Genomic DNA, 27,524 nt, shown 5'->3' on the forward strand with positions numbered 1-27,524 from the left:
AGCTGGTGTTCTTGAGAGTACAGTAACATTGGCAACCCTGGTCATTAAAAGACTGAAGTAATGTTTTTTTATTTGGCCTGGGCTACTGCTCTGCTCTCATGGTTCTTTGTACAGCTGTCTCATTGTGGCCTTTCTGTGTGCACCTTAAACACAAGTTTGCTTCAGACTGGAGAGGAGCTTTAAAGAAGATGATCGTAGAAGTAGCCTACTTCTTGCTGCCGGGGGTGGTTGACGGTGTGTGTGTGAGTGTGTGTAGGCGGGGGTGAGAGATAGCAATGGTCAACCGGTCAGCTCAATTACCCAATGGATGATTGTCTCCCCCTCTCTTCTCGGCAGTAAAAAAGTCTTCATTATGACTCCCACACCACTCTACTCCTCCCCAGTTTGCTTTGCACCATAGGTCCTTTTTCACCGAAATCACTGAAGCTTTTGCCTGAAAACACACAACAATTTTATAATGGTTAGTGTAAAACTCCTTGCTGACTGAAATAGACGTATTACAGCAAGGCATATTAGAAAAACAAATCAAGAGTCCATAATATAAATGGTACATTATTGTCTAATAAATAGCACTGAGAGAAAGGCGTGATGTGCAGGTACAGTATGGAGACTAATTCAGAATCAAATCACAATGGTCCATTACTAGAACTGAAAAACAAGAATATATTTAAATAAAAAAAAGTTGTGTTAACTCTCAGAATCTCAAAAATAAAAGCTAAAACAATGTATGTGTTTAATTCTATTATAGTGGTTATAGATTATGTGAAATACAATGCATCCATTATGAATGGGAAATTTTTGTAGGGCTTTTTTTTTTTTTTTTCTGGTTGAGGACATGGGAGGTGAGGAAGCAGGCTGGATGCGGCTGCTCCTCAGTGAGGCGGAGAATGAGGGGAGCAGAGTCAGGGGGAGCAGAGAGGACGTGTACACACTGATTGAGAGCAGAAGCAGCTCATGATAGCTTATCAAAGTGTGCGGTTCCTGCCGACCAGACACTCTGGGGAATGACCTTTCTCCTCTGGGATGTCACTCTGGGAGAGTATAGTGACATCCAGCCTCCTGATCTCACATTCAGAATACAACAAGATTGAGTACCTATCTGTCTGATTATTTCAATGGATGTCACATACTGCAGTTTTTGATCATCATAATCCATTGGTAATTTTCAATTAAAAGATAATGAGGGGAAACCAATAATGGCTTATGACTGACAAGAGCATTGTGGTGCCACTCTTTTCTTTTTAAACCACTGGTGTTCTCGTTGGCGCAGTGTTTAAACCACTGGTGTTCTCGTTAGCACAGTGAGAAAACACTGCCTTGTGGCTGAGACATACAGTACGCATAATTGACTTCCTATGCCTGTTGCTCATCTCTGTGGAGTTTCCCAGGTAGCAAAGGGTGAAGACGAGAAAAAATTAACCGAAAGATTGGCAGGACCACTGACAATTAAAATGGAGCTGTTAAGCAAAAAAAAGGATTTTGGTATTAGAGAAATGTCCGCTAATGTCCCTGTGTGTGTCAACCTTGCTTCATTCTCCTATGGCCCCAGGCTTAAAGACAAGTTTCCCTCTCCAAGTTTCCCTCTCACCATCAGCGTCTCTGCATTGGCAGTCAGCAATTACACACAAGGCAATTACACTGTCTCAGATCGCCGTCCGCCATACTTTACTGCTATCTTTTAATTGGAGGAGCAGGAAGTCATTTCATAGAGGATGAAGAAGATGTGTTTTACCTGACTTTAGCCCACTAAGAAAGGAGCTGAAAAGAATAGGGATCTCTCTGTGCGCCACAATGTGATTTCACCCCAGGCCTTGTTCTTAATAGTCAGGGATAGCTCTTCCATTGAGGTTTCTTTCATTTCAGAGGCAAGACCCCACCTTTTTTGCTGGCCTTGCACAATAGGGATGAGAGATTTTGCAGCTTTGTCATTAAATGTGTGGTATTTAAAACTAGCTATCAGATTTCTAGGGGGCTTGTCTTTCTACCTTCTGTAACATTATACAATGGATAGAGCAGTGGTTGCTGTTATATGAATCAAGGATGAAATTCAGGTTTAAGGTGACGGACGATAGAATCAGGTTACCGATTTTTTTTTTCCCGTCCTGTCTGCTTTCTAGCCGGAGGAAATTCCCAAGAACTAACTGCAAATCATATTCAATTTGATCCCTACTGCCAAATGAATTGCTAAATTATGCATAACTTTTTAATTGGCTGCGCTCACAGTGGATGTGGGATTTCTTTTGTGAATATGTGATGTGAAAGGTGAGGCCGTGTTGAGTCTGGTGAAGGAGACCCTGGCCATGTTCCAGAGGTCGGCTCTCACAGCAGCGGAGGGGGGGCTGGCTACATACTGTGCCATCGCTCTCTCTCCTCCACACCTTGGCAAAGCTTCTCTTACCCTGCCCCACCTCCTGGTAGTACCACCTATTTACCCTCTGGCCAAAACTAACGGAACGGAACAACGGTATTGCATTTCTCCGCCCCGATATCTATATAGATAGCTGCCCTCCTCAAAATAGAGGTCAGGAACTGCTTGTCTTGACCATAATGAGTGGAGCTTTGAAAGAGCCTCAAAAGTAAGAAAGAAGGCTATATGCATGTGGGGCTCTCATTAGAAGTTTACCCTCTATGTGGTACTAGGGGGACCATTTTTATATGAGTGAAAGGAGTATTTTAAGGACAGTAACTGGCATTGACTGTCTTCTGACCTCCTGCCAGCTCTCCCACACGCCAACACAATGCAGCCAGACCTCACCTGGAGTGAGCCTTTATTGAGGTCTGAAGAGCGGCATACTTCCTTTTGTAAACTCCCTGAGGATCTGAGGGATATGATTACCCAGATTAGTTATGCGATGATGCATGATGCATCAAGCCATCATAAACCATGCTAACCATGCTCTTGAATGTGCAGACGGGGGATTCTAATGTCAGTTTTGTTGGGTTGCAGTTAAGACGGAATCAGAATGACTCCTGCTAGTGCTAATGAGCCATTAGCTTTCCTAACAGGATAATGTGCTATGGGCTCAGCATTAGCCACCCCTGAATCCATATTCATGACACCAGGTGAAGGACTCTGGAGGCTGTCAAATGTTTCCCTGGAAACAGAAAGCTAGCTTTTCATCTACTGAATATCTGTGAATAAAGTGCTTTGTTTTGCCGTGTCTTGAATTTTAAAGGTAAAATTTATTTTAGCTAAGGGACGGACTATTATTGAACATTGAAGGATAATTGAAGGGTGGCAATGTGTTGAATAAAGTACAAAAGCAGTGTTTTTCAACAAAAACACTCATATGTATAGGTATGTTAGCCGTTGAAAGAGTGAAACAGAACCAAAACAAAATCACAACTAAGTTATCAGAAATATAGTAAGGACTGCTTCCAATTTAGTCCCATGTTGCCCTCAAATAAGTCATTGCTGAACAGTCTGGAACAGATCTACCCTTATCGTAAACAACTGTATCATTAATAATTGTTTACAGTATGTGATACCTCCTGCACTAATGAAGCTTTCTTAAAAGCCAACACATGGCCCGACTATCGTGCCAACTATAAACGGCATACAAGGCGAAAGATGCCGTGCCAAGGTGCCAGTGTGGCTGCCGTCCCACCTGCCAGTGTCATAGGTCTCTTTTCTGTCCTCAGGCAATGCATGATGGGACAGCCATCTGACGATTCTGGGCGCTTTTCCACACAGTCCAACATCCTCAGTCAGCCTCCCCCCTCACAAACACACCAGAGAGAGGGATCTGTTAATAGTGCTGTCCTCATATTGTAATGCCATCTGCTCCACTGCAAGTTGTCTGGGGAGAAACATCAATTTGATGCTGTGGGTTTGAGTGTGCATTTTCCATCTCGACAACCCACTCAGACTTGTGCCTGTAATTTCAATCAGGAGAGACCTGGGATGAGTGAAAGATGTTTATTACAGACTAATAAATGTACTAAGGTGTTTGGAGCTTGAACCCCACGGGGAATTATATGGATCAACGGGCGCCTGCCCAACGCCCGAAGAAGAATCCCCCACGGAGTCCAGACACTGGTGGCGGTGGCGGCAGCCGACGACCAATCGAGCCGAAGACTGAGACAGGAACCGGGCGGCGACGGGGTGGTGGAGGGTCGCGCACTTGATAGCATGGACAAACTACAGAGGGAGAGAATCATATTTAAAGGCACGGATCATGTGACACCATTAATTGATAGCGGGAGCGCTAATCGACCTGAACCCTAGTGACCGCCCGTCCAGGGAAACGGGGGAAAGGTAGGGCGTTCTTAGCGGGGGGAGTGAGAAGTGTACACTACGATTAAACCCGAGTGCAGAGATCGGTCTTGCCTGACTGAACTTGCGCAAGCTTCATATCAGGTGATAATACAACTTGTCTATCTTTCCACCCTCAAAATGTCAGAATAGCTGTGTAAGCCAGTTGTTTTCGGCTGCCAAATTTTATGTTAGACAGAAGCCAACATTGCAAAATGTATTTGGAATATGTCCACACATTACATATTCATTGGTTACAGCAATATCTCATGCTAATGGGATACTTCTCACCAATATTTGGAATGTTTAGCATATTTTGGCACCGGTAATTTTAATTTATGCTGGCACAATGGAATGACTGGTATGTTAATATCAGTTGAAACAGCTGTCATATACTTGAGACCTTGTTTGGTGACATTTGAATATGTATTGGATGCCTTGTGAATATGTCAGTTCTATACAATAGAGTATAAACAAAATCTGGAGACACATTTTGGAAACAGACACCTCAAAATTTTGTGCTATTGTACTATTGTAAGAATGTCAGAGAGGAGTTAGAGGTGTACAACAACAGCAAGCTCATTGGTTGAATTCCCACCCCCCATTGCCTTTTCTGAAGTTTATAACACCATATGTGACAATGGCAGATACGGCAGTATAAACTACAAAACATGAGATAAATGTGTGTGTGTGTGTGTGTGTATGTTATCTATGTGTGCATGTGTGTGTCAGTGTCTGTACGAATGCATTATGCTTTGTGCCTGTGAGATTAGAGATTAGAGATTAGTGATGAGACGCAGAGAGATGCAGAAATGCGACTGTGGTGCCGGGAGCAGCCTTCCAGACCCAGCAGGCCTGGGGCAACATCAGCTATGCTCTGAGACACAGCCTTCCTCTGGGTGCACAGCTTTCAAAACACCTAGGGAGAGTCTCGTACCAGTGTGATAACTTTATTGTAGTTACATGCTGACAAGTTGTGACTTTGAGCTACACCGGGTACTAAAGGAAACCACATTACCCAAAGCCATCCGGCAATACGATGATTTGTTTAAATTACGTTCTCACTGTTCAACATCAAGTTCAAGTTTCAAGTTTAAATGTATTTGGCATTTGTAACAAATATGGGAAATATAGGTATAGCTACATTGGAATGTTTTGGTCTGAGTCGTGTTGACAATCCCTGGCGGCCTATCTAATTCTATTATTAACAATCTCAACCTGTTAGAAATACCATATCTCTTAACCCAATATGTTACCATATGCCATAGTGACCTCTTGATCACTTGTTTGCCATAACATAAGCAGAATAGGTTAATAAACAGGATAAGAGCATTTTTCTCAGAGTTTAAGACAGTACAGAGCACCTAAATGATCAACCAATGATACAAATCAATTTGGAGTATTTTACATTTACATTTATGCATTTAGCAGAGACTTGTATCCAAAGCAACTTCCAAGAGAGAGCTTTACAAAAGAGCATAGGTCACTGATCATAACAACGAGATAGCCCCAAACATTGCGAGCACCCAAAACATGAAGCATACATTGTGGAAAACCAAATAAGTGCCAAAGGGAAGAACCATAAGAGCATGCAGTTAAACAAGTTACAATTGAACAACATGAAACTCAAAAAGTGCAAGAGTGTACCTGTAGAAAAAACAATCAACAGTAAAATATTTCACAGCGAGTACAATAATTTGAAACCGTTACAACTAACCAACAAGAGCAACAAGTCTCTCAATCCGAGTCATTGTGATCCTGGAAGAAACTAACATCAGGTCCAGCCAAGCATTCCTAAGTGCCGTTGAGGATTTCAAATCTTTGTTATCTTTGTGATGCACCTTGCCTCAACAGTATCTGAACATCTGAATCAGGCTCAATCTCCATGTCCTTTCTCTTCAGAATAGTTGCGTCATTTCACTGTGGGCCGTTTAGTTTGCGGTCCTCTTACCTCCGCTGCATATCAAGTGTTTTGGCCATCTCCTTTTCCTCTTCAAAGTATCGAAAGAAAAATATTCACCAAGGAATGATACTTTTTTTTCTGCTCTCCAATGCATCAAAGGCTAACTCTTTTTGTCATTTCCCCTTTAGAACTCAGTGACTACCATTGATCATTGTTCTGGGATCCCTATGGCTTCATGGGCTGTGTAAATCCTAACAATGGAGGTTATATCTGTAAAGTGTCCGCTGACACACTTTTTGGGGCGCACATAATTGTACTTGTGTCAAGTTATAAGCACACTGGTCGTGCCACCTTATGGGTTTTCGTGGATCGTTTTTTAACCGTTTTAAATCCTAAATGCATTTTTGTGTTTCCTTAAAATCAACAACTTTCATGAAATACAGATAGTGAAGTGTTTGTTTTGAATTAGCATGTGCCTTCCTCCTACCCACAGAGTAAGAACAATAAGCAGGCCAGTGGGTGAGGCCAGAGAGTGGGCTGGGGTACAGATCCTCTGAGCAGCGTGGTTGGTCTATGCTTCACCAGTAGGCGTTCTGGGACTGAGTTGTAGAGGTATTGAAGAGGAGAGATAGCATGCTGACACCTGACCCCCATCAAATCCAGATCTGATGGAGTTTTGCTGCCTCAGTTGGGTCCCAAGGCAGGTAAATCGAAACTCAGAATGTAGTTTATACTGTTGGGTAAGGGTTCTGAGAAAACACAGTAAGTAGTAGAGCCCCACAGTCGAAGTTTGGAGGGAATATGAAGACATGTAATGACTAAAGAAAGCACTTCTGTGCCCATATTGTACCCTCCCTGTGCCATGTTCTGGAATTGTAGAAAAAAGTATTACAGTCCTTTGTTATGTACTTTATCTACTGTGTTGGTCAGTCAATGATAATATAATTATGAGAAAAGGGAGGGAGTAATGAAGTATAAGTAATGATGTCTTGATAAAAATACATGCTTGATTGGTGTGTGAAAATAAACATTAGGCCGTGTTTGTGTAATAATTCCATTCATCATCTGTGTTCTTTTGTAATCTCATGCTCCATTATAGTGACCTTCAGGTAATTCTACTCATATGCGTCTAATTATCCAAGTCTACTGAGAAAGTACCTGAGAAAACTTTCTTTCTAAAGTCTGAACATTAATTGTCACTCATTAGTATTGTTGCAATTAAGCGATGCCATGAATTAAATATTTAAATGTCTGAAATGTTTCCACAGAATATACACACACATACACATACAGTACAGTGTTCCTCATTATCTGAGCTGGTAGTTTTAAAGGAGATATTAATCAGTAAAGTTGGCCTCCCTGGGGAAGTAGGGATAAAAAATGGGATAAAAGCGTCTGCTAAATGAACAAAATCTTATTAGGAAGAATACTGGTCTGTCTCACTTTGAAAAAGACAAGATAATAGAATGCCAATGGATGTTTTCTTTTAATTTAAGAACTACTTTCTAAAGAAATATCAGTTAAGTAAATGTTGTTATTTGTATTTTCTCAATATTCATGGATTTCCAATCATTTATGATAGTTTTGTTTGTACTTACTGTATAATAATAAGATGGGTATAACGAGTACAAGAAAGGAAACCCCTCACTGTAATCAAGACAGATTACTGCAGTCTCTTCACATGATAAACTTAAACAAAACAGCAACACTGTAGACTGCAGTTTATGAGCTAGTGTGTTTGTATAACCAACTTGAATAAATTAGAGGACAACATGGGAGGAGGCGTTGCCGTTGCCCAGATGGGACAGTGTTGGAGGCGGGACCACCAGATGGTCGGTGCCATCAGAGAGGAACGGATGGGGTCAGTGTCATGATGCTGGAAGGGGAAGGAGGCTTTCAGGCTCATCCCTTTCCAAAAGAAAAAACAGGATGTATTGTGATCGGTCTAGGATATCCCCGATGTGTACAGTATGCCTTCAGTTTGTCTCCAATTCACTTTGGCTGGTGCTTTTGGTCAATCTTTCTCAGGCATGATCTAAAGGCATCATTTCCATTCCAATTATCCTGAAGAATATCAGGCAAGTGAGGGAGCGTTAGTGAATAAGCTTCCACAGATGTCGCAGATTGTCTTAGACAGATGGATGTTTCCCATAGGGGAAGTTGATCCATGTTCATAAGTCAGACATGTTACGTTTCCATGGCTTTAACTTCTGTATATTCTGCAGTTTTGCCACAACGGACCGAATGGCTTTGCTCGCATCTTTCTCCGCTGCCTTTACGGAACTACAACACAAACTAGCGCACGACATCAACGTCATCGTTCTCAGCCACTCCCTCTGTTCGCTGATTGGACAGGTAGAAAATTAACTGCCGACATCGGACTTACGTACCTCAAGCCCAGACCTAGTACAGAAGCAAAATCCAAATTGAGCGGAAGTACGTAGGAGGGCAGAGCCAGGCTACATCTGAATACCCATGTGGGGGTAAATTAAGTTCTATCTAATCTAATAAAATCTGATTGAATACTCCAATCAAAATTCTCCATGTATCATATTCAAAATCCTTTGTCAGTTTGATTACAGTAAAATCATGCAGTAACACTCAAGCATGATAAAAGGTTGTAAAAAAATCTCGAACTGTACATCAGATCAGAGCAGTCAAACCAAAAAGAAGAGCATTGAGCAACTTTCCATAGAGTCTATAAATGTTCTGTTGTGATTTGAAGTTGTTTGTTGTCTGTGTGTAATTAGGTGAGATCTCAAGGGGACATCACAGTGGAGGGACATCGCTTGATTACAACCATTAATCATGTCTCCAAGAGGAAAATAAGGAGCACTACTGAGCTGATATGGATGGGCTCTGTCATTTTTTCAATGCTTCATTTCGATTTGAACTCAAACCAACCAGCTCTGACGAATCCATCATGAAACATAACACAAAACTGGTCAAATAAGTTTATAAGTTTGGCATGAGTTTCCTATCTCTTTTAGAACACATTACAGCAAATTCTGTTCGAGAAGCTGACGCAATTATTCTCATGGCATTTCTGTTATTCACAGTACGTTAAGTGTCCTCACAGGACACACGGGTAAAGATTAGTTAAAACATGCAGATTGCATTCATTTCAGACCCCTATCATTCCATTTCCTTCAGTCCCTTCGAGGATGCTTGCAGCCAATTTGCCCTTGAAGGTACTTTTTGCTTGTTAGGACCGGAGGGCTTTTCTTTCATCTGCGTAGTCCCCATACTGCACATTTGGGGTGTGAGAGATATATGTTTCTGTATGAGGACAAATGGGGCTTTGTAGATAGTGGAAGTGGGATGCAGTCAAGAAGAGGTACAGAAATGTGTTTAAATAAAAACTCGGCCATAGTTCTCAGTCTTTTACTGTATGTTGTTTTTGTTAAGACACACATTTGTGACTATCCCATGAAAAAAAAAGAAAAGAAACAAAAAGCATTTGTCATTCTGTACAACGTGGACCTGACTTTTCTAGAACGCCACTTGGGAACACACTTGAGTGAGAAATCTGATAAACTATTGTTTAGCCGTGGCAATAGTTTTCAATAACATCATTCACATCTACAGCTCTATAGAATGTTTCATTGATGTTTCTCTGAAGGTCCTCTTACCCCCACCATCGAGTTTTCAGGTGGGAAAGTGTTTCCAGGAGGGGATAGTCAGCTGGAGTCACCTTGCTTGGGGGGTAGGCACATGCAATTTTGAGAGTAACCTGGTGTTGCTGCTGAGAACATGGGCCAAGTGACTCACCATGGCCCAGGGCCACAAGAGTCTATCACCTTCAGACAGACGTTTGCCCATTGGGGAGTGACACTTTGAATGCCTTTGGTCACAGAGGCTCAGTCTGACACTCAAAGCAGATGGTGAAACCATGATGCCAGGAGAGGCATCATTTTTGGCACAGGTTCTGAATGAGTGAGGATGGAAATCTGATCAGAATCTCTCTAATCTGATCAGGGCTATTTACTGAACTGATACTTAATCACAGATAGTCATTTGATTGGCAGATGTTATTCTGCTTAGGCTAAGGTAGATCTGCTTTGACTCAGAGGGAAAGATTGGTCCTGATCAATATCCTCCGGTATATTGACTGGATGCATTAATCTACCCAAAGTATTTGGAATACAATTCCCTATACAATCCTTGGTCAAGAATGGTTTATGTTTTAACTTAGTCAGTTATTATATAAGATATAATGTGTTAAGACACACATTTTATTATATGTTTATTCAAAGTTAACTATCAAAGAGCTATCAAATCCCACAGCTCTCAGAACGGTGTAAATAATGTAAGGGTTGGAGGAAGCTTTCTGTTCTTTATTGATGCCTATAGTGAGCTGTGATGCAACATAGAGCAGTATGGTCCAGGTATGAATCCTGCAGGAGTGCGAGGTTATTAATTGAGAGCATCAATAACAACGGCCCTTGTTCTCTCTCTTGAGGAGAGCATTCATCATGTGAGGTCAGTGCAGCCAGGCAGGAGAAAATGGGACAAGTTTGGCCACACTGAGCACAGGGTTCATTGCACTGCAAATCTCCCCAACCCCACCAAAGTGACAGAGTGCCATAACACCAAGCAGACGTTGGTGTGAAATTACGACAGCATGTTTGTGCCTGTGGTCATATGTACGGGTGACAAATCCAATCAGGTATGAGACTCCTGTAGTCATCCCTTTTTATTGTTCCACATTATGCCAGCTTTGGTGGACCTCATGTTAAGAATCCAAATAGAATATGGACCAGGAAGAATAGAATGCGGTGGGATGGTTAACAAAAGATACTACTAACAAAAGGTACTTATACACCTTCGATCTGGAACAGCACAATGAGTGTCCCTGCTTGAGGCCGAAAGACCAAATTTCCCCCTCACTGAAAAACAGTTTGGCTGGGATGTTGTTGTTTTCTTGTGTAAATTGTTCGTGCTGGAGTGTTGGAGCCCTTGTTTGTTGAAAATCATCTCAGTCAAGCATGAACTTAACAATTTAAGATTGACTGTGTTACATATATATGTTTTTCAATAGATATTTCACTGCAATGCCTGACTTTGAAGGATATTTTTGGCTGCATGGTAACCATGGCTGGCAACATCCATGGAACTCTTAAGGTGATGAATAAGGTCATATGTTGAGTCTTATTGCACCACACCTTTTTCCTGTGCAGACTGAAAAACATGAGTGACTTAAGGGAGTGTATGCCTCTGGGGTGGGTTTGAGAAGTCATAATAGGTGTTGGTACAGTACATTTACTTTGTAGTGAATTCTTAATATTTTTTCATTAAATCAATAGTTTATTTTGTAGACCAGAGTACATTCTCAATACATTTATTTATGTACAGTAGAACAATAAAAAGGTGGAAAAACATTTACTTCAGTAAAGTGTGGTTGACGGAACCTATTAAAATATTTTTAATAGATTCTCCAATGTTCCTGTATTGATAATATTTGTTGTTTTCACTTACTGAAGGAGCATACGTCTCCAATCACAGAAGTATAGTACATTCTACATAGACTTCTTTTAAATCATTTTTAATGATTTAGAATAACATTTGCATGTCGTTTTTCATCACACTGCATTGCATTGGTTTGGTGATTTGTTTGTCTTTGTGCAACAGAAACATGCCAAAAGCTAAGAGCTACCGGGTACTTGTGCCTCTAACAAACAACTGGGAAACTGTTTCCCTTGCTCACTTTAGTCAACTGCAATTATTGAGATTTTAAAGGTTCGACAGAAATTAGCCTGCTGTTTTACTAGGTCAAGTTAAGATAAGTAATACAGTACCACATGGTCAACCCAACAGAGAATCCATTTTACATGTCCCTTCAAGGTCAGTGAGACATAGTTGGGGCTACGTGTATACACCGTGGCATTATATGCTGTTAATCCTATTACAATGATTTACAATAGCAGCCAGTTTGGCTAAAGCTATGAAAATAAAATGGACGCCAGAGATGAAGCCAAAAAGCATCATTAACACGGTTATACTTCCACATTCAAACAAACCATCCTTGCTGCTCCCTCAAGCAAGCACTTTCAGACTCCAATTTTGTTGTCCTGGCCTTCACTGACACCACTTAATAGGAGAAAGTGGTCATTAGGGAGCCTTTTCAAACAACCCATCCTCACTCACACACACACACACATTTTTTTTGTCTCACACTCTTTCTCTCATACACACACACACAAGCATAAATAATCCTACTCCACAAATCTTCAAATCAAAGTGCCAGTGTTCGTTTTCTGTCTGCTATTTAGATAAATCGGTGAGCAGAGGTTATAATGCCCCCTTTTACCTGTCAGGTCTGAAGGCTTGGAATTATTTGCTCTCTTTTTAAATATCAGATATAGCTAGCCTTTGTCTCAGAGAAAGCGAGACTAAACTGAAAATGCAATGTGACAGTGTGGGCAGGGTTTAAAATAAAAAGAGTCCCAGACATGAGGGTTAATGAGTCAAACCTTACTATGCTGATGTAAACATTTATGTCCTGAACAAAGCTACGGTTGCTCCAGTAATGTTGCAATTTATATTATTTATTCAGGCTACCCATGAAAATGTCTGTATGTACTGTAAGCCTTCATGACAATGAATGACAGTAAAAGAAAAAAGAGAAATGTGTGTGGAGTGGGAGGAAGATTATAAGTATGTTCTGCCTATTTTACGTAATGTTTGAAGTGTCAAGCACAAGAAAGACATTCCAAGCTTGTTGGCATCAGTTTGAGCTTCGGTAGTATGAAAAGTAAAATACAACTATGAATCTGTAAAAATGTGCAAAAAAAGTTTGATTAATCAATTCAATAAATAATCAGCTGAATGAATGAATGTAAACCACATACACATTTAAAGTAATACAGTTGTGTACCTCATAGTGTGAATCATTTCATAACATCAAATGAACCAGCATTTAACAGACAATAGTTTTTTCAATGCGTGTCTAATTTACTCAGAATTTTCACACATGACTTTCTCGTTAAAAGCAATGTCGTTGTAATTGGAGTTGTGCAATTGATGGATTATCTTTCTGATTAGTCGACTGAATAGGGATTGAGGAGACTGCTGCTCCCACAAATCTTTGCTCATCGTTGCTATGACAACATCGTTTATTTTAGTTATCAGATGTGTGAACATTCTCATGTGTCCTCCCAAGGCAGTTTTAGAGGGTAATACACTGAATAACAATTAATGAAAGTTCATACCGAATGGTTTATATGGCAGACATTACATTAATACCTTATACTGTAATTTGACAGAGATTACTATTTTTGAAAAATCCTGGTGTTCTGATAAAAGTGTTTTCTAGGAACTATCTTTTGATTGTTGAATGTACTGCATCCTAAATACGGTAGTCCATTATGTTTGTGGCTGCAGAGGAAAGAGAGGTCTGGCAACACTATCTGTGCAGTTATGACATCAATACTGTGATATAAGCATGACCTGCAGTAGACATTTAGTAATAGTAATAGTTCTAGTTGTAGTTACAGTCGTTTGATTTTGCTGTGAATTTGTCATTATGTAAAGTTGAGAAACTGAGTTTTGTGTTAATTTGTGTAAAAAGGTACACAAAAACATGACATTGATAATGTGTTATGTGGAACACATACAGTATGTTTTACATACAGGTTTTAAAATACTTTTCAAATGACATACTGTATAGTACAGTGGTTCCATGTGGAAATATACTTCAGTAAATAAATGATGATCTTTGGAAGTAAATTAAATTAAGGCCGTAAGTCTTACTTTTGTAGATTGTATTAACAGTGAATGTGTCTGCCAGTTGATACTGGACAAGCTCTGCTTGATAGACCATGTTTACAGCATAAAACACTGTATTATGTTGATGAAGGTTTTCATTCAGATCAGATTGATCTCTATGCTTGAGCCTCCTCGACTCCTCATCCCCTATTGTTACTGATGTGTTTTCCCCATGCTTTATTTGAATTAATAGCGAGCAAGCAAGTATCTATGGTGTGGTGCTGCTTAACGAAGTCCAGAAGTTGCTGACAGCCATGTTAATTAGGAGTAAAAAGGTCAGATACCAAGTAATGAAGTGAGTCACAGAATGGCATTGCAATTAAACATTGTTCCTGGTAATATCAAGCAGTAATGCTGGACTGCATATTTTCACACTTAATTGCTTTGGACTGTGAATGTGGATGATTTTGTCTCAAGCTGAGAGCAGGAATTGGATTGGGACTATTAACTGTTGTTCCCTACTGGATTTCAACACTAGAGAAGGTTCTTCTTCAATGGAATTTGTAGAATAAAAAAAAAATGCTTTAATTAGTATAGCCTACAGTACATTCCTATTTGTCATACAAAAATAAATATATAAATAAAACAAATCGACATTCATTAGGATGGACTATCCAGTGCATGCCACTGTATAGGCTGTACGTTGTTGAACATGAAGTGCCTTACTAACTAGCTATGTGTTGTCAAATGTTGTGAGGAGAAAATGTTCTGCACTGCATTACTTTCTCTGAGTGTGCGGCCTTTCTGGGCTAATACGTCAGTATTGTTATGGGAAAAAAACTATGGATACATTTAGAAATACATATCTTACATGCTCAATCTCCATCTAATAGGTTACCACACATTACACTTTGTATTCTTTCTACATTGGCTCCTTGGATTCATTCCACAGACAGACTTTTATTACTCAAATATCGTTTAGTTCTCAAATCTCATGCCCTGTTTATTGTCTGCAGGGCAAATATAACTTTCTTCCTGTTCCTTGCGAAGCTTAAGATACCAAAAATATGCTTTGGAATTGTGTTTCAGGAAGCATTAATGAAACCCAACGAGTTAAGCTGCAGGCTAAGCTATGAAATACATTTTATTCTCAGCTTTGTTTAACAAGTATTACATATTGCTTATCATTTATTATCAGCGTAACCTGCGGCAAAGGCCACACACACACACACACACACACATGCAAAGACAGATAGACGGACACATACTGTGTACACACTCACACAAATGTGTACTTTCATTTGTAGTTATGGAGCTGATGCTGTAGTCTACCTGTCAGCTTCAAAAGCTTTTCTTTATTTTTTGAAGAGAAGCAAATAAGTCAGTGTTGTGATGGACTTTACTATTCCTTCTCAGCATTGGGAAGCTTATCAGTACTTGCAATCCATAAACAGTTTGGATTTCCAAATTTGGAATTGGAACACGTGACCACTTTTTGGACTGAAAAAAATTACAGTTTAAAGCAGGACAAGTCAATACATGTTCCTTTATACAGGTGTAAAGCTACAGGATGGCCCATGTCACAACTGGCAACTAAGCACAACAACCAGGTGTAATGTAATGTTCATGAAGGATCAAAGGTTAGGGTAGCCAACTTAAACTGCATGGGTTTTTCGGTGTACAAACAGAAGTAAGTCCAAGAGCCTAGGTAATGTGCTGCCTTGCACATGGGTATATGATGGTAAGGAGAATTGCTGAGTATTTCAGTAAAATAACAATGATTTATATTATAAATACATACAGTTATGATACTGCAAATAGATACTAAGTACCTTCCATTATCATTACCTCCAACACAGAGGATTGTAAAACAGGGTACCTTGTATCCAAGGGGACAATGTAATGCTCTGTTGGCATTTTCTTTTATTGGTTGTGCACATATCAATTTCTCTATAATGTGATGCTCATTTTCCAGCGTAATAAGACATGGTTATGTTTTGAGACACATTAGATGACATGTGCTAACCATTTTCTAATGGGATTAAACTAATCAGATCTGTGAAAGTTGACTCCTAGCTGTGTGGGTCATCTGAGTTTACTGAGGTATAAACTGGAACCTTTACTTAACTGAAGAGCAAGTTCATATTATACTCATTAATGTGATATATCTGTGGCTCTACACCCAACCAGATGACAAATTGATATTCCAAGGTAGGTATTATTATATGGGTTGCGATGATCTGCCTATATTTATTGCATACGGTAGATAGATCTATCCTTCGTTTAAACAATGACAATTGATGCCAATCAAACTTTAATTTATTTGTGAATATTCAATACAGCTCTTTGTGCTGCATTTCTGTTTAAGCTGCACATAACTTCAAACGTCAAAACAGCTTATTGTTGAGTGTTCATCACTTGGCAAAATGTATATATAATTGGGAGGCAGTCACCAAGCAACAAACTTAACACCCTTTTCTGTCAGAATCATTCAACAATAAAAGTGTTTGTCCCTCCTCAATTGCGTTTTTCATGTGAACCGCGTTATGCTTCAAAGGGTTCGATTTTTATGGTGAGAGAGCAGGAAAGCAGCAAAATATATCATCAACTGGAAGTCTGAATGTTCCAGTTTGATTCATTATGGTCATTCAGATGTTAAGTTTTAATCAGTCTGTATGGATTCAGCTTGTACTGTACAGTAATGGCATTATCACTGATTAACAGTAGCAAACGTCTTCATTTTTGTGGAACAACTTAGGGAAGGAAGCAGGCAGCTTGGTGTCACTGCAGAATGTAATAAATTGGAGAGCACTTTAGCTCCAGGTTACCTTGCTCTTTGCTGTCTTTTTCATAACCTCCATGAGATGCTGCTTACTAAAGTGGAGTTGATAGGTAATAGGCCATGCAGCTGGTGCGTATGCAGGGCTATCGCTGGAGTGATCCTTCACTGTTACTGTACATCCCTCACTCTACCCCCAGGATGAATGCTCTTAATCTGGTAACACCCTGCCCTATGACAGCCCCACAGGCCCTGTGACAAGATGAGCCAAACAGAACCTTGACTGGCAGTTCACCTCACCTCATGACAAAAATCCTGTCTGCTTAAGCACCTATTACTCTACCCGATTGGTAATCATGACCTGGGGTGGGGGGGCTATAAATCCACAACAGGTCTTGAGAATACTGGAGGTATGTGAAAGAACATGGTGATTAGATGACCTTGAAGAGTATGGTGATGGTGGTGTGGAGGCTACTCGATTATTATTCCTAATGAATTGTTGCAGTGTATGGGAATTTTACTACTGCCTACCTATTGGCTGTGTATATAGCCTACTGTATTGTACTTTGGAATTGTGATGGTTTGTTACTGTAGTTGCATTTTAAGAGGCTTAGATGACCCAAACTGCAGAGAAGGTTTTTCACCAAGTGTTAAGCGATTAGTCAGATTATACGAGCATCTCCCGCTTGCCAAATAACAATTACTATTGCCATGATTCAATAGCCCATGAGATACCATTCTTCCTCTGTAAGGCATTTTGCTGTAATGCCTTCCCTTGCATGTGGAGCAAAAGGGCAGAGAAGACCGCACAGATTTAAGATCGCTCATGAATCATTCATTGTATGCTCGTCAGGGAATGTTGCCAAGGAGCAGAAGGCTATTCCAGCATTGTCTTCTGAAACTTTTTTGCTGGTGTTCCCTTTGATAATTTGTTGACATGCCCCTGCTGTTGTTGAGAAAATAAACGTGACCTTGCACTGCAGGGAAGGTCGGGCAGTGTCTAATGAAGGCCCTGTTGTCCTTTCACATTGACTTCTCACGAATGTAGGTTAGAATGCAGTCACACCATGTTGCCATGGGAAATGGCTGTGGGTAAGGGATGCGTTTCCAGTCGTTGCTTGCCGGTATTTGTAAATGCATTCCTTGTATCTAGAAATGTACATCATTATTTTATTTCCGCCATACATTATTTCTAACTAGACTTGGCTTTGTGCCTTTCCTGTTTCTTTTTGTAAGAGTTGAACTAAAAGGGAAAGAGGGGCTCTTTCTGTGCTGACATCAACAGACCTGTGTGGGCTTGAATCTGGGAGTTGCGTAACATCGGAAGCTCATTCATCACACCGAAATGGACAGTAATGGTACTGTTACATCTTGACACGGTCATCGGAGGCGAGTGGCATTTAGGTCTAAATACCACATGGCATGTGTCATTCCCAGAGATAAGCTTAATAAAGATTCATTGAAGCATAATAGGGCATGTTGAGATGCGTGCCACTGCATTGCAATTCCTAGCAGATATGAAGATTAGGGGCAAACACACTGCCATGCTGTGGTAATTCCTAATAACCTCCTGTGTTTGGCACACAGCCCTGACTCATCCATAATACATATGACCTGCAGCTGGGCAGAAAGCAGTCTACTCCTAAAAGGTATACTGGTGTATGTTGCTTATACTGAGTGTGTGTGTTTATGTGTGTGTGTGTGTGCGCGTGCATGTGTGCAATATCTGTGATTTCCTCCAACTTCCAACGGTCACTTGAGGGTGTATATGATGCAGTAGACCTGTATTACCTTTATTAGGTCAACCCTTTTAACTTTGAAATAATGACACTTTAGTCATCTTGCTGTCTGCTGTCTGATGCTTGGCCTTCCTTGGCGAAGTTATTTTTTGAAGCAATTTCTTCTCTGCTGTCTCCAAACGACACTTTTTTTCTCCATGAGAACGGGCATGTTTCAAAGGCTCAACGGCTTTAATGAGCCACGGAGTTGTGCCCGTGGTGACAACTGGGAGACAGCAAAGGAGCTTGTGATAATGTGCCCAACCAAGCTTCACTGAACTGGCCTACTGTTATGGTAATGGTTTATATTTTCCCCCTCACCAAAAAATGCTGCCTTCAATTTACATTTTAAATTTGTATTATTCGGTTAAGTATGTTTATGTTCTAAATTATTGTTAGTCGTATAAGAACCACATCATTCAGTCTACATTTATAGCAGATGTATCTGTGCATCTGATATTTTTATTGGGGAGGAGAAAGCAAAGTATCTTGTTTTCCTCAATGGCTTTTCGGTTTCCTTCTTTTTGTTATGATATTTTGAAATAGTCTTGAGTGCAAAAGATGCAGTGACAGCAAACATTCTGAGTCAAGGGGAAAAGCTTTGAGAAACTGAAAAGGGGAAATAAATTGACATAAGAGGTCATCCAAATGACTCAAATGTGGCCCTTTGCTTTCAAGGCAGAGCAGCATGAAAGTAGGTGGACATCAATAGGTAGACATGCTGCTCTGAGGTCTGGAGGCCATCTCTTTCATGGGCCCCACCTCCGGGAGAGGAAATGGCCCCTCAGTCACCAACTCTCTGCTTTCAATGGTAATCAATTCAGCTTCAAAGGTAGAGAAACATTCACTGAGACTTGTGCACACCGAGCACGCCTCCTCCACCCCTAAACCCTGGCTGTCTTTATTGATACCTTGCCCTTTTACTAGCTTATTTATCAGGGAGGCTGAATAACCAGAGACATCATTATATCTGCTGCGATTTCATTCTTCAATGTGCAACCACCGAGGAATAAATACAGAGTACAGCATCAGTGCTATAATACTCTTGTCTTTATTTAACTGTCAAGTCCAGTCAACTAAGGAAGAGATGGAGCTGGAGGTGTTGGAGAATAAAGAGTGGTCCTTCGATCAGGGACACTTAAGCAGATCTGGATCATAATCCAGTTTTCTGTGGAACTAATCAACGGGCCGTGCTGTGATGTCCCCCCTGAAGCTGAATACACACTTACCCCATCTTCAAACTTAGTCTAAACAGTTGTTAAGGATTGATTAGGACAATCCATACTAGTTGCGGCTAGATCAATAGTATGTTAGTTCGGCTTTTTTTCTTTCACAGATTGTTATTAGGTTATAGGGTGTGACAGTTGTTTTGGATTGTGATACATTTGTGACAAAGGCAGCAAGAATATCTTTCTATTTTTATGCATGAAAAGGTCATTCGCAATGTGATCTCCGTTCATAATCAAGAACCTATTTTTCACTGATATTTCAAATGTGCTCATAATGTCTGAATGTAGAGGCTTAGCCCAACAAGACCTTGAATAAAATTGGAAGATTTCTAATGACGTCATCGGTGGGAGTTGAAGAGGTAAAATAGATGAGATGTTTGACCTTTTCATTTCCGTCCCAGGGTGGTGAATATGCTGGAGGGCACAGGGGCAGATATCAGTGGTGCGTGGAATTATCACCACCTCCCTTCGCATACTGCAGGCCTGCTCCCCCACTCGCCCTACTCCTGCCACTAATGGCTTACAAATAGTGGGGGAGACGGAGAGCCAGGGAGTGTGTTCTTGCAAGTGTCTGAGGGTTAAGCTTTGAAACAAATTACTGGTTCTCTTCGGGACAGAGGAGAGGCAGCGGTGGGTCACATTGTGGTGTCAAATCTTTAGCAAAGCATGTGTCATTCGTCTGAATGATGGAGGCTAGTCTTTGACAGCCCTTGGCAGGAAACATGTCAACACGCTGACAGATGCCTGCTACTGAAAGGCTGTGATGACTTTTTAGTTGACCAGCCTTTCGCTCCGGTGGAATAAACGTACAACACCCGAGGAAGCAGTCAGTCAGATAAGAACAAACTTGCTAAGACTACTTTATAATGGCTTGCCAAGAGGTGAAGGACATTACATCTTTGTTAAAAGAAAGTCTGTCACACTCACAGTGGCAATACCTCTACTGTGTCTCTCTGTAGTTGACAAAAAAAAAGGGTGGAATGGACTCTTCACTCTGTAGATTAAAGATCTGCAATGTGCTTAAAAAAAACAGTTCATGAATATTTTATGTAAGATTTGCTATTCGAGTTTACAAGTTGCAAAGCTGAACTCACAAGTGCTTGCCTTGAGCCAGGTGTTATAGTGGCAACTTTACTTAATTCCTTCTACAAAACAGTCATTTGGCCAATAGGGATTGAGCCAAACATTACTTCACATCTTCTATGTAATGACTTTACATATGCATCACATGGCATTCTATGTTCACCCTCAAAGCAAACCCATCACCGTAGTACAGTAGAGTCATTGTGCTGGAATACTAAACCTCCTAACCTCAAAAGTTAACCACACAAGCATTTCTAACATACTCATTGCACAAATATCCTCCATGTTCATGTGATGCATCCATCCATCTCATCTTGCCATGACGCATCTCCCTCTCTCCACCCTCTGTCCAACCAGAGCCCATCTTGTGTGACATTGGGGAGTTTCACTGCCATGACCAGCTGACCTGTGTCCCCGAGGCCTGGCTCTGTGACGGAGAGCCTGACTGTCCAGATGCCTCCGATGAAACAGCCGGCAGCTGTAAGTAACTCATACACCCATCAAACGGAAACATCAAACCCTCCAAAGCCTTCATTCAGTCACTCACCGTGGTGTGGAAACCTTTGAGCTCAAAGCTGCCTTTGTCTAACAGTACATGCTCTGTGCACTACTAGATATGGATATCGATACATACCGCACGTATCTGAATACTGCACACAGCCAGTTTGAAGACTTTTTGCATTCAAAAGTGGCGTCGGGGATAATTATTCTTGTGTAGCTTAGTTTGAGCCTCCTGACAATTTCCACAATACACAACCCACAATCAGTTTCACCTTCACCTATGCACTCCCTATTTCTCTGAGAAGATGAGCTCGGGTATTGTGCTGAGCTGCTGATGCTATCAAGGCTGATCTTGGCCAAGCCATTCCGTCTACTAGATATTCCATTATCATTTAGATTAATCGCATTGGCTCCATTTTATTTACAATGCCTGCAGGTGGAAAGCCTTGCATATTCATCATGGGAGTTTGGCACAGCTCATTATCATGGATTATGTATTGATGAAAGGGAGAATTAGATCAGCTTTACCCTGCAAACAGAAGAGCAACGTAAGAAAATCGCTTTGTTTGAATCCTCACAGCTACAACAGAGCTCATATAATCTACACAAAAATGCCTCTGTAAGGTGGACATTACCAGTAAAGTCATGGGAGTATGAAAATACAGTATGGATATAAAGGGCACTTTATACTCATGTTAGACTGTCCTTCTAAAAAATAAATGGTTTAAATGGACCAGCATTTCAGGTATGTGCTGTAATAGAAGAATATGTCATCCTGGTTAAAAAAGCATATAGATATATATATAACGATAACATATAGATTTCCTGCTAGTAGCTTCTCCATTGTCTGCTCAGAAGGTGTAATCACCCCATCGCAGGGCCAGGAGGGGAGCGCAGCCTTGCATTCCATTACACTGAGACTTGGAGGGCACAGGTTTACCCGCTCAGCCTAGAGCCCCCAGAGACTGGGCCGACGGCGGTTATCACGGAGGCATAGAAATGGACCATTCTTCTGTAATGGCTAAAGAAAAGCCGGTAAAGTGGCAATTCTGGAGTTCCCACAGAAAGACATTCTCTGGTTGCTGAAGAGTTAAAACATCGTAATGTTTAGAGAAATAACATCCGGTGGCCAGAGCTGGTTTTCAGTGCTGCTGAGACTAAGCCTGTCCTAAACTTTAGCCCACGCCCAGTTTCAGAGCTTAGGAACAGACTACTGTATATACTGTATGTATTTTTGATCTGTAAAATCATTTGTAAATCTAGCGTTTACATACAGTCTGAAAGTGAAATTCAAACATTTAATACGAGTTGTTCATGTTCGTCTTGCCTCAGTGGACTACTATGGACCGGGTCACTTTAGATGCTGAGAGAGATGGAGTCCCCACTGAACGTTCTGATTGAATAGTCAAGCCCAGAAGATCAGACTATAATGAAAGGGTCAGTAGCTGCCTTCAAACATGACCATGGAGCGTCGCCCAGGCTGTGTTTGATGAGTGTGACTGGGCTTAAACAGATCAGCACTGATGTTGATCCCAGTGTGTCCCCGAGACAGAGGCAGAGGGAAAGGAACTCTTCAAAGAGCCCTCCCATTGGGGGCTCCACCCGCTGTGATGAGGGGGAGGGCTTCTCCCAGCTCCATCCTCTAAACTGGCCCGGGTTTCTTTTTCCATCAGTATCCTGGAGAAAAAACAAAAACATTCTTGTAGGAACTGGCATTGTGGGTCTAGAAATAGTATGATTGCAATGGTTTGCAACATGCTTTGAATATAATCTATTTGGTTAAAATACAATTTCCCTTTACCACTGTTGAATACATAGTAATGTTATTCTCTCTCATGGTTATGTTCTGAAGGCGAGCAACATTTGTAGTCGTTTCTGCCATATTTTCTTTTAGAACATTTAAACCCTCTCAAAGTTAATTCCCATTCTGGCAGTTTCGATGCCCTACAAGTTGTGCTGAAGCTCATGCGGCTGCGGGGTATTTTATCTGGCATGTCCCATATTGAAATAAATGCATTGTAAATGTGTCCGTGCCCTGAGAGAACTGGCACCAGTAGGACAGAGCTTTAGAGGGTAATGTAGCAAGCCCCTTGTTAGAAGTTGAAGGACAGGTTCTTTTGCATCATGTCATGTTTGTTTTGCTGGCTCTCCTGGGTGCCAAGACCACCAAACCCTCTGTTGACTCATTGGATGAAAATCCAAAATGTACTGTATGCCAATCACCTCATTAGTGTGTGCTCATGCAAGGACGACAAGCATCCTTGTCGCAGACTCTTTCCTGAACATAACGTGCGTTTTAATTGTGCGTACACGTGTCCTTGTAGAAGAGCCCGACAGGACGTTTCTCGCCTTCTGCCTAATCTAGAAACAAAGGGAGGAGGGATGCGTCTGAAGCATTAGAATGGGTACGGGTCGTCTTCCCACGGCGCTCTGTCTTTTCATGATTTCGGATGTGATCGGAGTATCTCTGCCATAGACGCGGAGGTAATTGGAGCTCATGTTTATTTCCTCGAGCCTACATCTGAAGCCTCGGTGTGATTGAGATCAAACACAGCACCGAGTCGTTTAGGATTCGTTATCGCTGGGGTTCACTTCACAATGGTTCACTTCACAATGCCGTCAATGTCTCCAACCTGATATGTGCGTCCTGTTCACCTATGCTATTATAATCGAATATTTTCGCAGCCCGAGGGGAGGGTTGCATTTTAAGGCAGGGGGCTTTGGAAATAAGCCTGTTAATTTAGTGGCAGTGGCACTCTATCCCAGTTGGAGCAGGGTGCACACATCCACCATAACTGGTGCCATCTGCTTATGGGGAAGAGTTTAATAGACACTGCTAAGTGTCTGAGTGTGTATGTGTAGTGCGTGGGTGTGTGCAAGAGTATGTGTTTGTCTGTCTGTGTGTACTTCATATGCTTTGGTGTGATTTGCTCATGGGAGAAGCCTGCTGTTCAGTGTCTTTTACGGAGGTGTATCTATGACTCAACAAATGCCAAACTTAAACAAAACAAGCTGTCTTTCTTAATAGAATAGGCATTTTGTGAATCTGGTTGATGAAAATAAGTCAACTGACAATTCTTCCCTTGACATTTTGCTAAAGGATATTTTTCTCATGTGTAAGGCAAAGATCTATTTTAGCAGTTTAACACTTCCCTATTTTGCATGTTGATTTACAATGCACAAAAGTAGTCGTTTGGAAATAAACTTGCAGCCGTGCTCCTATTCCGATGTTTCATACACAGCAGACATGCTCTAAGGAAGTTTGTCACCTCCCTCACAACCTCTGTTGCAGGAGTTACTGTTAATATCTATAATGCTCAACATTGAGCATTGTAAAGGACAAAACCTCTGGCACGTTACCTGAAACCCCCCAAAGAAAGAGCATATTTTATAACCTGACAGGCTGGCTGTCATGAAACCACCGAGCAACATCAAAGTACTAAAGTCTACGTTAGCCCCCTGCCGCTCTAGTGGAGAAGTGAGTGTCAGAGCGAACTGTGTGTGCTGTGAGTCAGAAAAAAACATTACTGACACTTAGCGTCAATGCTTCACTTGTCTTAAATAAAGTTGTATGACAGCAATGGCATTCTGTTGTGTTCAGTGTAGTGCTGCAGTCCAGGATAATGTGGCCATTTTGTTGTACTGTGAGTGGTTTTGAATTTGATGTATGAACAAGCGTTGTCTATGTTTGCCTACAAAAGTGAAAACTTTAATTCTGCAACATATTGTTGTTATTGAATTATTCATGTTATTTACAATTAACAAGTTAAGCACATACTTGACATGAGTCATGACTGCTCATTGACCGGGCTCAGACATGTTTTACATTTCCCCTTATGTGCAGTGCTAATGCATTTGCCTCAAATGAATGGTCTTGAGTCAAAGAACTAATAACTGAATTTCCATGCTGTAACTGTATGTGTGTAAATACTGAATTATTCTGACTGAGTAGTTGTTTTAACTATTTGAAACAGTCGCTGTTTAAAATGTTTCAATTCAGTATTTGTTTTGAGACATGCTATTTCATCACAAAGTAATTAGAGTCTACGCAAGACTTGTGAGTTGTGACATTCTACATTAGAACCCAGTGCAATGTTGCAATGTTGAAGGAAATAGAATACAGAGATGACATATCCGGAAGAAAAGGCTTGCAGCTAATCTAGTTGACATTTGAAGATACATTCACAAGGAGAGACATCAATATGAATGCCAGTGCCTCTCAAAGAGAATACAGACTGACTAGTTTTGAAGCAAAGCCAATATAAACCTTTCCGATATTTGTTCAGATGAAGGAAAAAAATTTTGCCAAATCAATCTGCATACCAAACTGTCAGGACGAGGACCTTTCGCAAAGTCATATTTTTTGGAGTATTTATAATTAGACTAGAAACAAATCCCTGTCCAGTAGTTAATGAATGGGGCATTCTCACTGTATATAATATAACTGCCTCTATTTGACTCCATATTTGGTTAGTAAACATGTTTGTGGGTTAGTAATATGTATAGTATTCTGTTTCTGCAAAGGCTGAGAAGTAAATCATCTTTGGATGAAAGATTCTGAAAAATAGGATAAAGGATATTTTATATTCTCGACACTGATGATTTTATTGTAAATGTAGCTATGTGTCTGGTGCTGTATTACGTGTGTTGGATATTATGGACACAGTATATCCGCCAGGCAGAGGCAGCGAAAATGAAACTGCACTGGGAAGTGCAGCTGCAAGGTGGGCGACTGCAGAACCATGAAATGGAACCTCAACTCTTATATGTCATCGGAACAATTTGCCTCTCTGTCCAAGGTCAGACAAATACAGGGGAGAGTCTCATTCAAGCTGAATACAACATTTCAAATGTCATGAACCTGAAGGTCATGCAGCAAAAAGGTTCTCTCTGAAGAGTGTTCTTCTTGAGGTTGTTAAGGCCATTGTGGTCAGTCGTTATGTTCATACTCCCATGTATTTACTTTATGTCATTATTACTTACTGGGATAACTTAATTCTCCGATTTCAAAGCTGATTCCAGTACGTCAGCCACCCTGTTCATGAAGTGTGAACAAGTAATACGTAGTTAATAAATTAAAGCCTCTTTATGATAATGCCTTGCAATTGTAATGAGGAAAAAATCCCTCACACTGATAAATGTCATCAATACATCCTTCATTGGAAAACATTCCCACAGACGTTATTGGGAAAGGGGTTAATCCAGGAATTGGTATTTATCCAGTCACGCTGTATGAACAGGACACTGTTGTCTGAACTGGTAACACAACAGACAGTGAAGCAAAACATTTTCACATCGTTTTTACACTATATAATGCTCAAAAACGAAGCAAAGTCAATGAGTTCCACAGTCATAGATTCTCAATAATTTTCTACCAAGAATTCCTTGTTTCTCACATACCGGTGGTACGGCTCTGATGAAACTGATAATCATAATGAACACAGCCACTGAAATTCCAGCCAGAAGGCTTTCATTGCACATTAAATAGAGAGGGATTAGTCAGTCCCAGCTAATTTTTCTTCATTCATTTCTCCAAGGAGGGTAAATATCATGCTTTTTAATTTAAAAAGGCTGTGGAAAAGGATTGTAGATGAATGATTTGTTTTGGCTGTGGCTATGACATAGCATATATTTTTCAGGTTAATAAAAAGGACAAAAAAGCTTTCATTATGTTACTTTGAATTGTGTGGCGTTGATTGTGTGGAGCTCATGGGGGTGAGCAAATTGTCCAGGGGAAAGCATCTGATTCCCTGAGTTCCCTCTGCTGTGGCCTTATCCACCAAACCCCCCTGTAATTGAGAATGAGATTTGCATATTTTCTTCCCGGCAACATAAAGTTTGAATATCCTCAATGGAAACAAAGAAAGCTATTGAACCACCTCATACCTGCGTGATCCCCTCATATCCTGTTTCCTACTTTTTATTTAAAGTTATAATCCACAGTCAGACTGTGCCAAGAAGTCCCACTCTGTTTACATATTTTGATCTAAAGAAGCACAAGAGCCCTTGAACAGGAAGCATGTGAGCTGTGCTTGCCAGCAACATTTCCCCATCGATATTTGCAAGCAAGGATTAGGTTTGCGGTTCAAATTGTCATCCTTAATTATAATATACTGTACATATATAGATGCAAACATCTTTAATGTACACTGTACAGTAAATGGAAAGCCGATACCCTATAGATTAACTTGTTGTGAAACACGTTGGTTTAAAAGGAGCAGGGTTAACTCATCAATATACATAATTTATTTATAAAGCAAATGCTCTTTCACTTGGGTCTACAACAAAT

The 27,524-nt window shown here is 40.7% G+C and overlaps 1 protein-coding gene across 1 annotated transcript in view; it reads left to right on the plus strand.

Moving 5' to 3' along the window:
* The first annotated feature begins 20,062 nt into the window (after nucleotides 1–20,062).
* Nucleotides 20,063–27,524, plus strand: part of lrp1bb (low density lipoprotein receptor-related protein 1Bb) — a 113,685-nt gene continuing 106,223 nt past the window's right edge. The window contains exons 1-2 of the mRNA XM_062456230.1: nucleotides 20,063–20,093; nucleotides 21,092–21,214. Coding sequence (XP_062312214.1) covers nucleotides 20,063–20,093; nucleotides 21,092–21,214 — 154 coding nt within the window. The remainder of the gene's footprint in view (nucleotides 20,094–21,091; nucleotides 21,215–27,524) is intronic.

Source organism: Osmerus eperlanus, chromosome 3, assembly GCF_963692335.1.
Source record: "Osmerus eperlanus chromosome 3, fOsmEpe2.1, whole genome shotgun sequence".
Lineage (NCBI taxonomy): Eukaryota > Metazoa > Chordata > Actinopteri > Osmeriformes > Osmeridae > Osmerus > Osmerus eperlanus.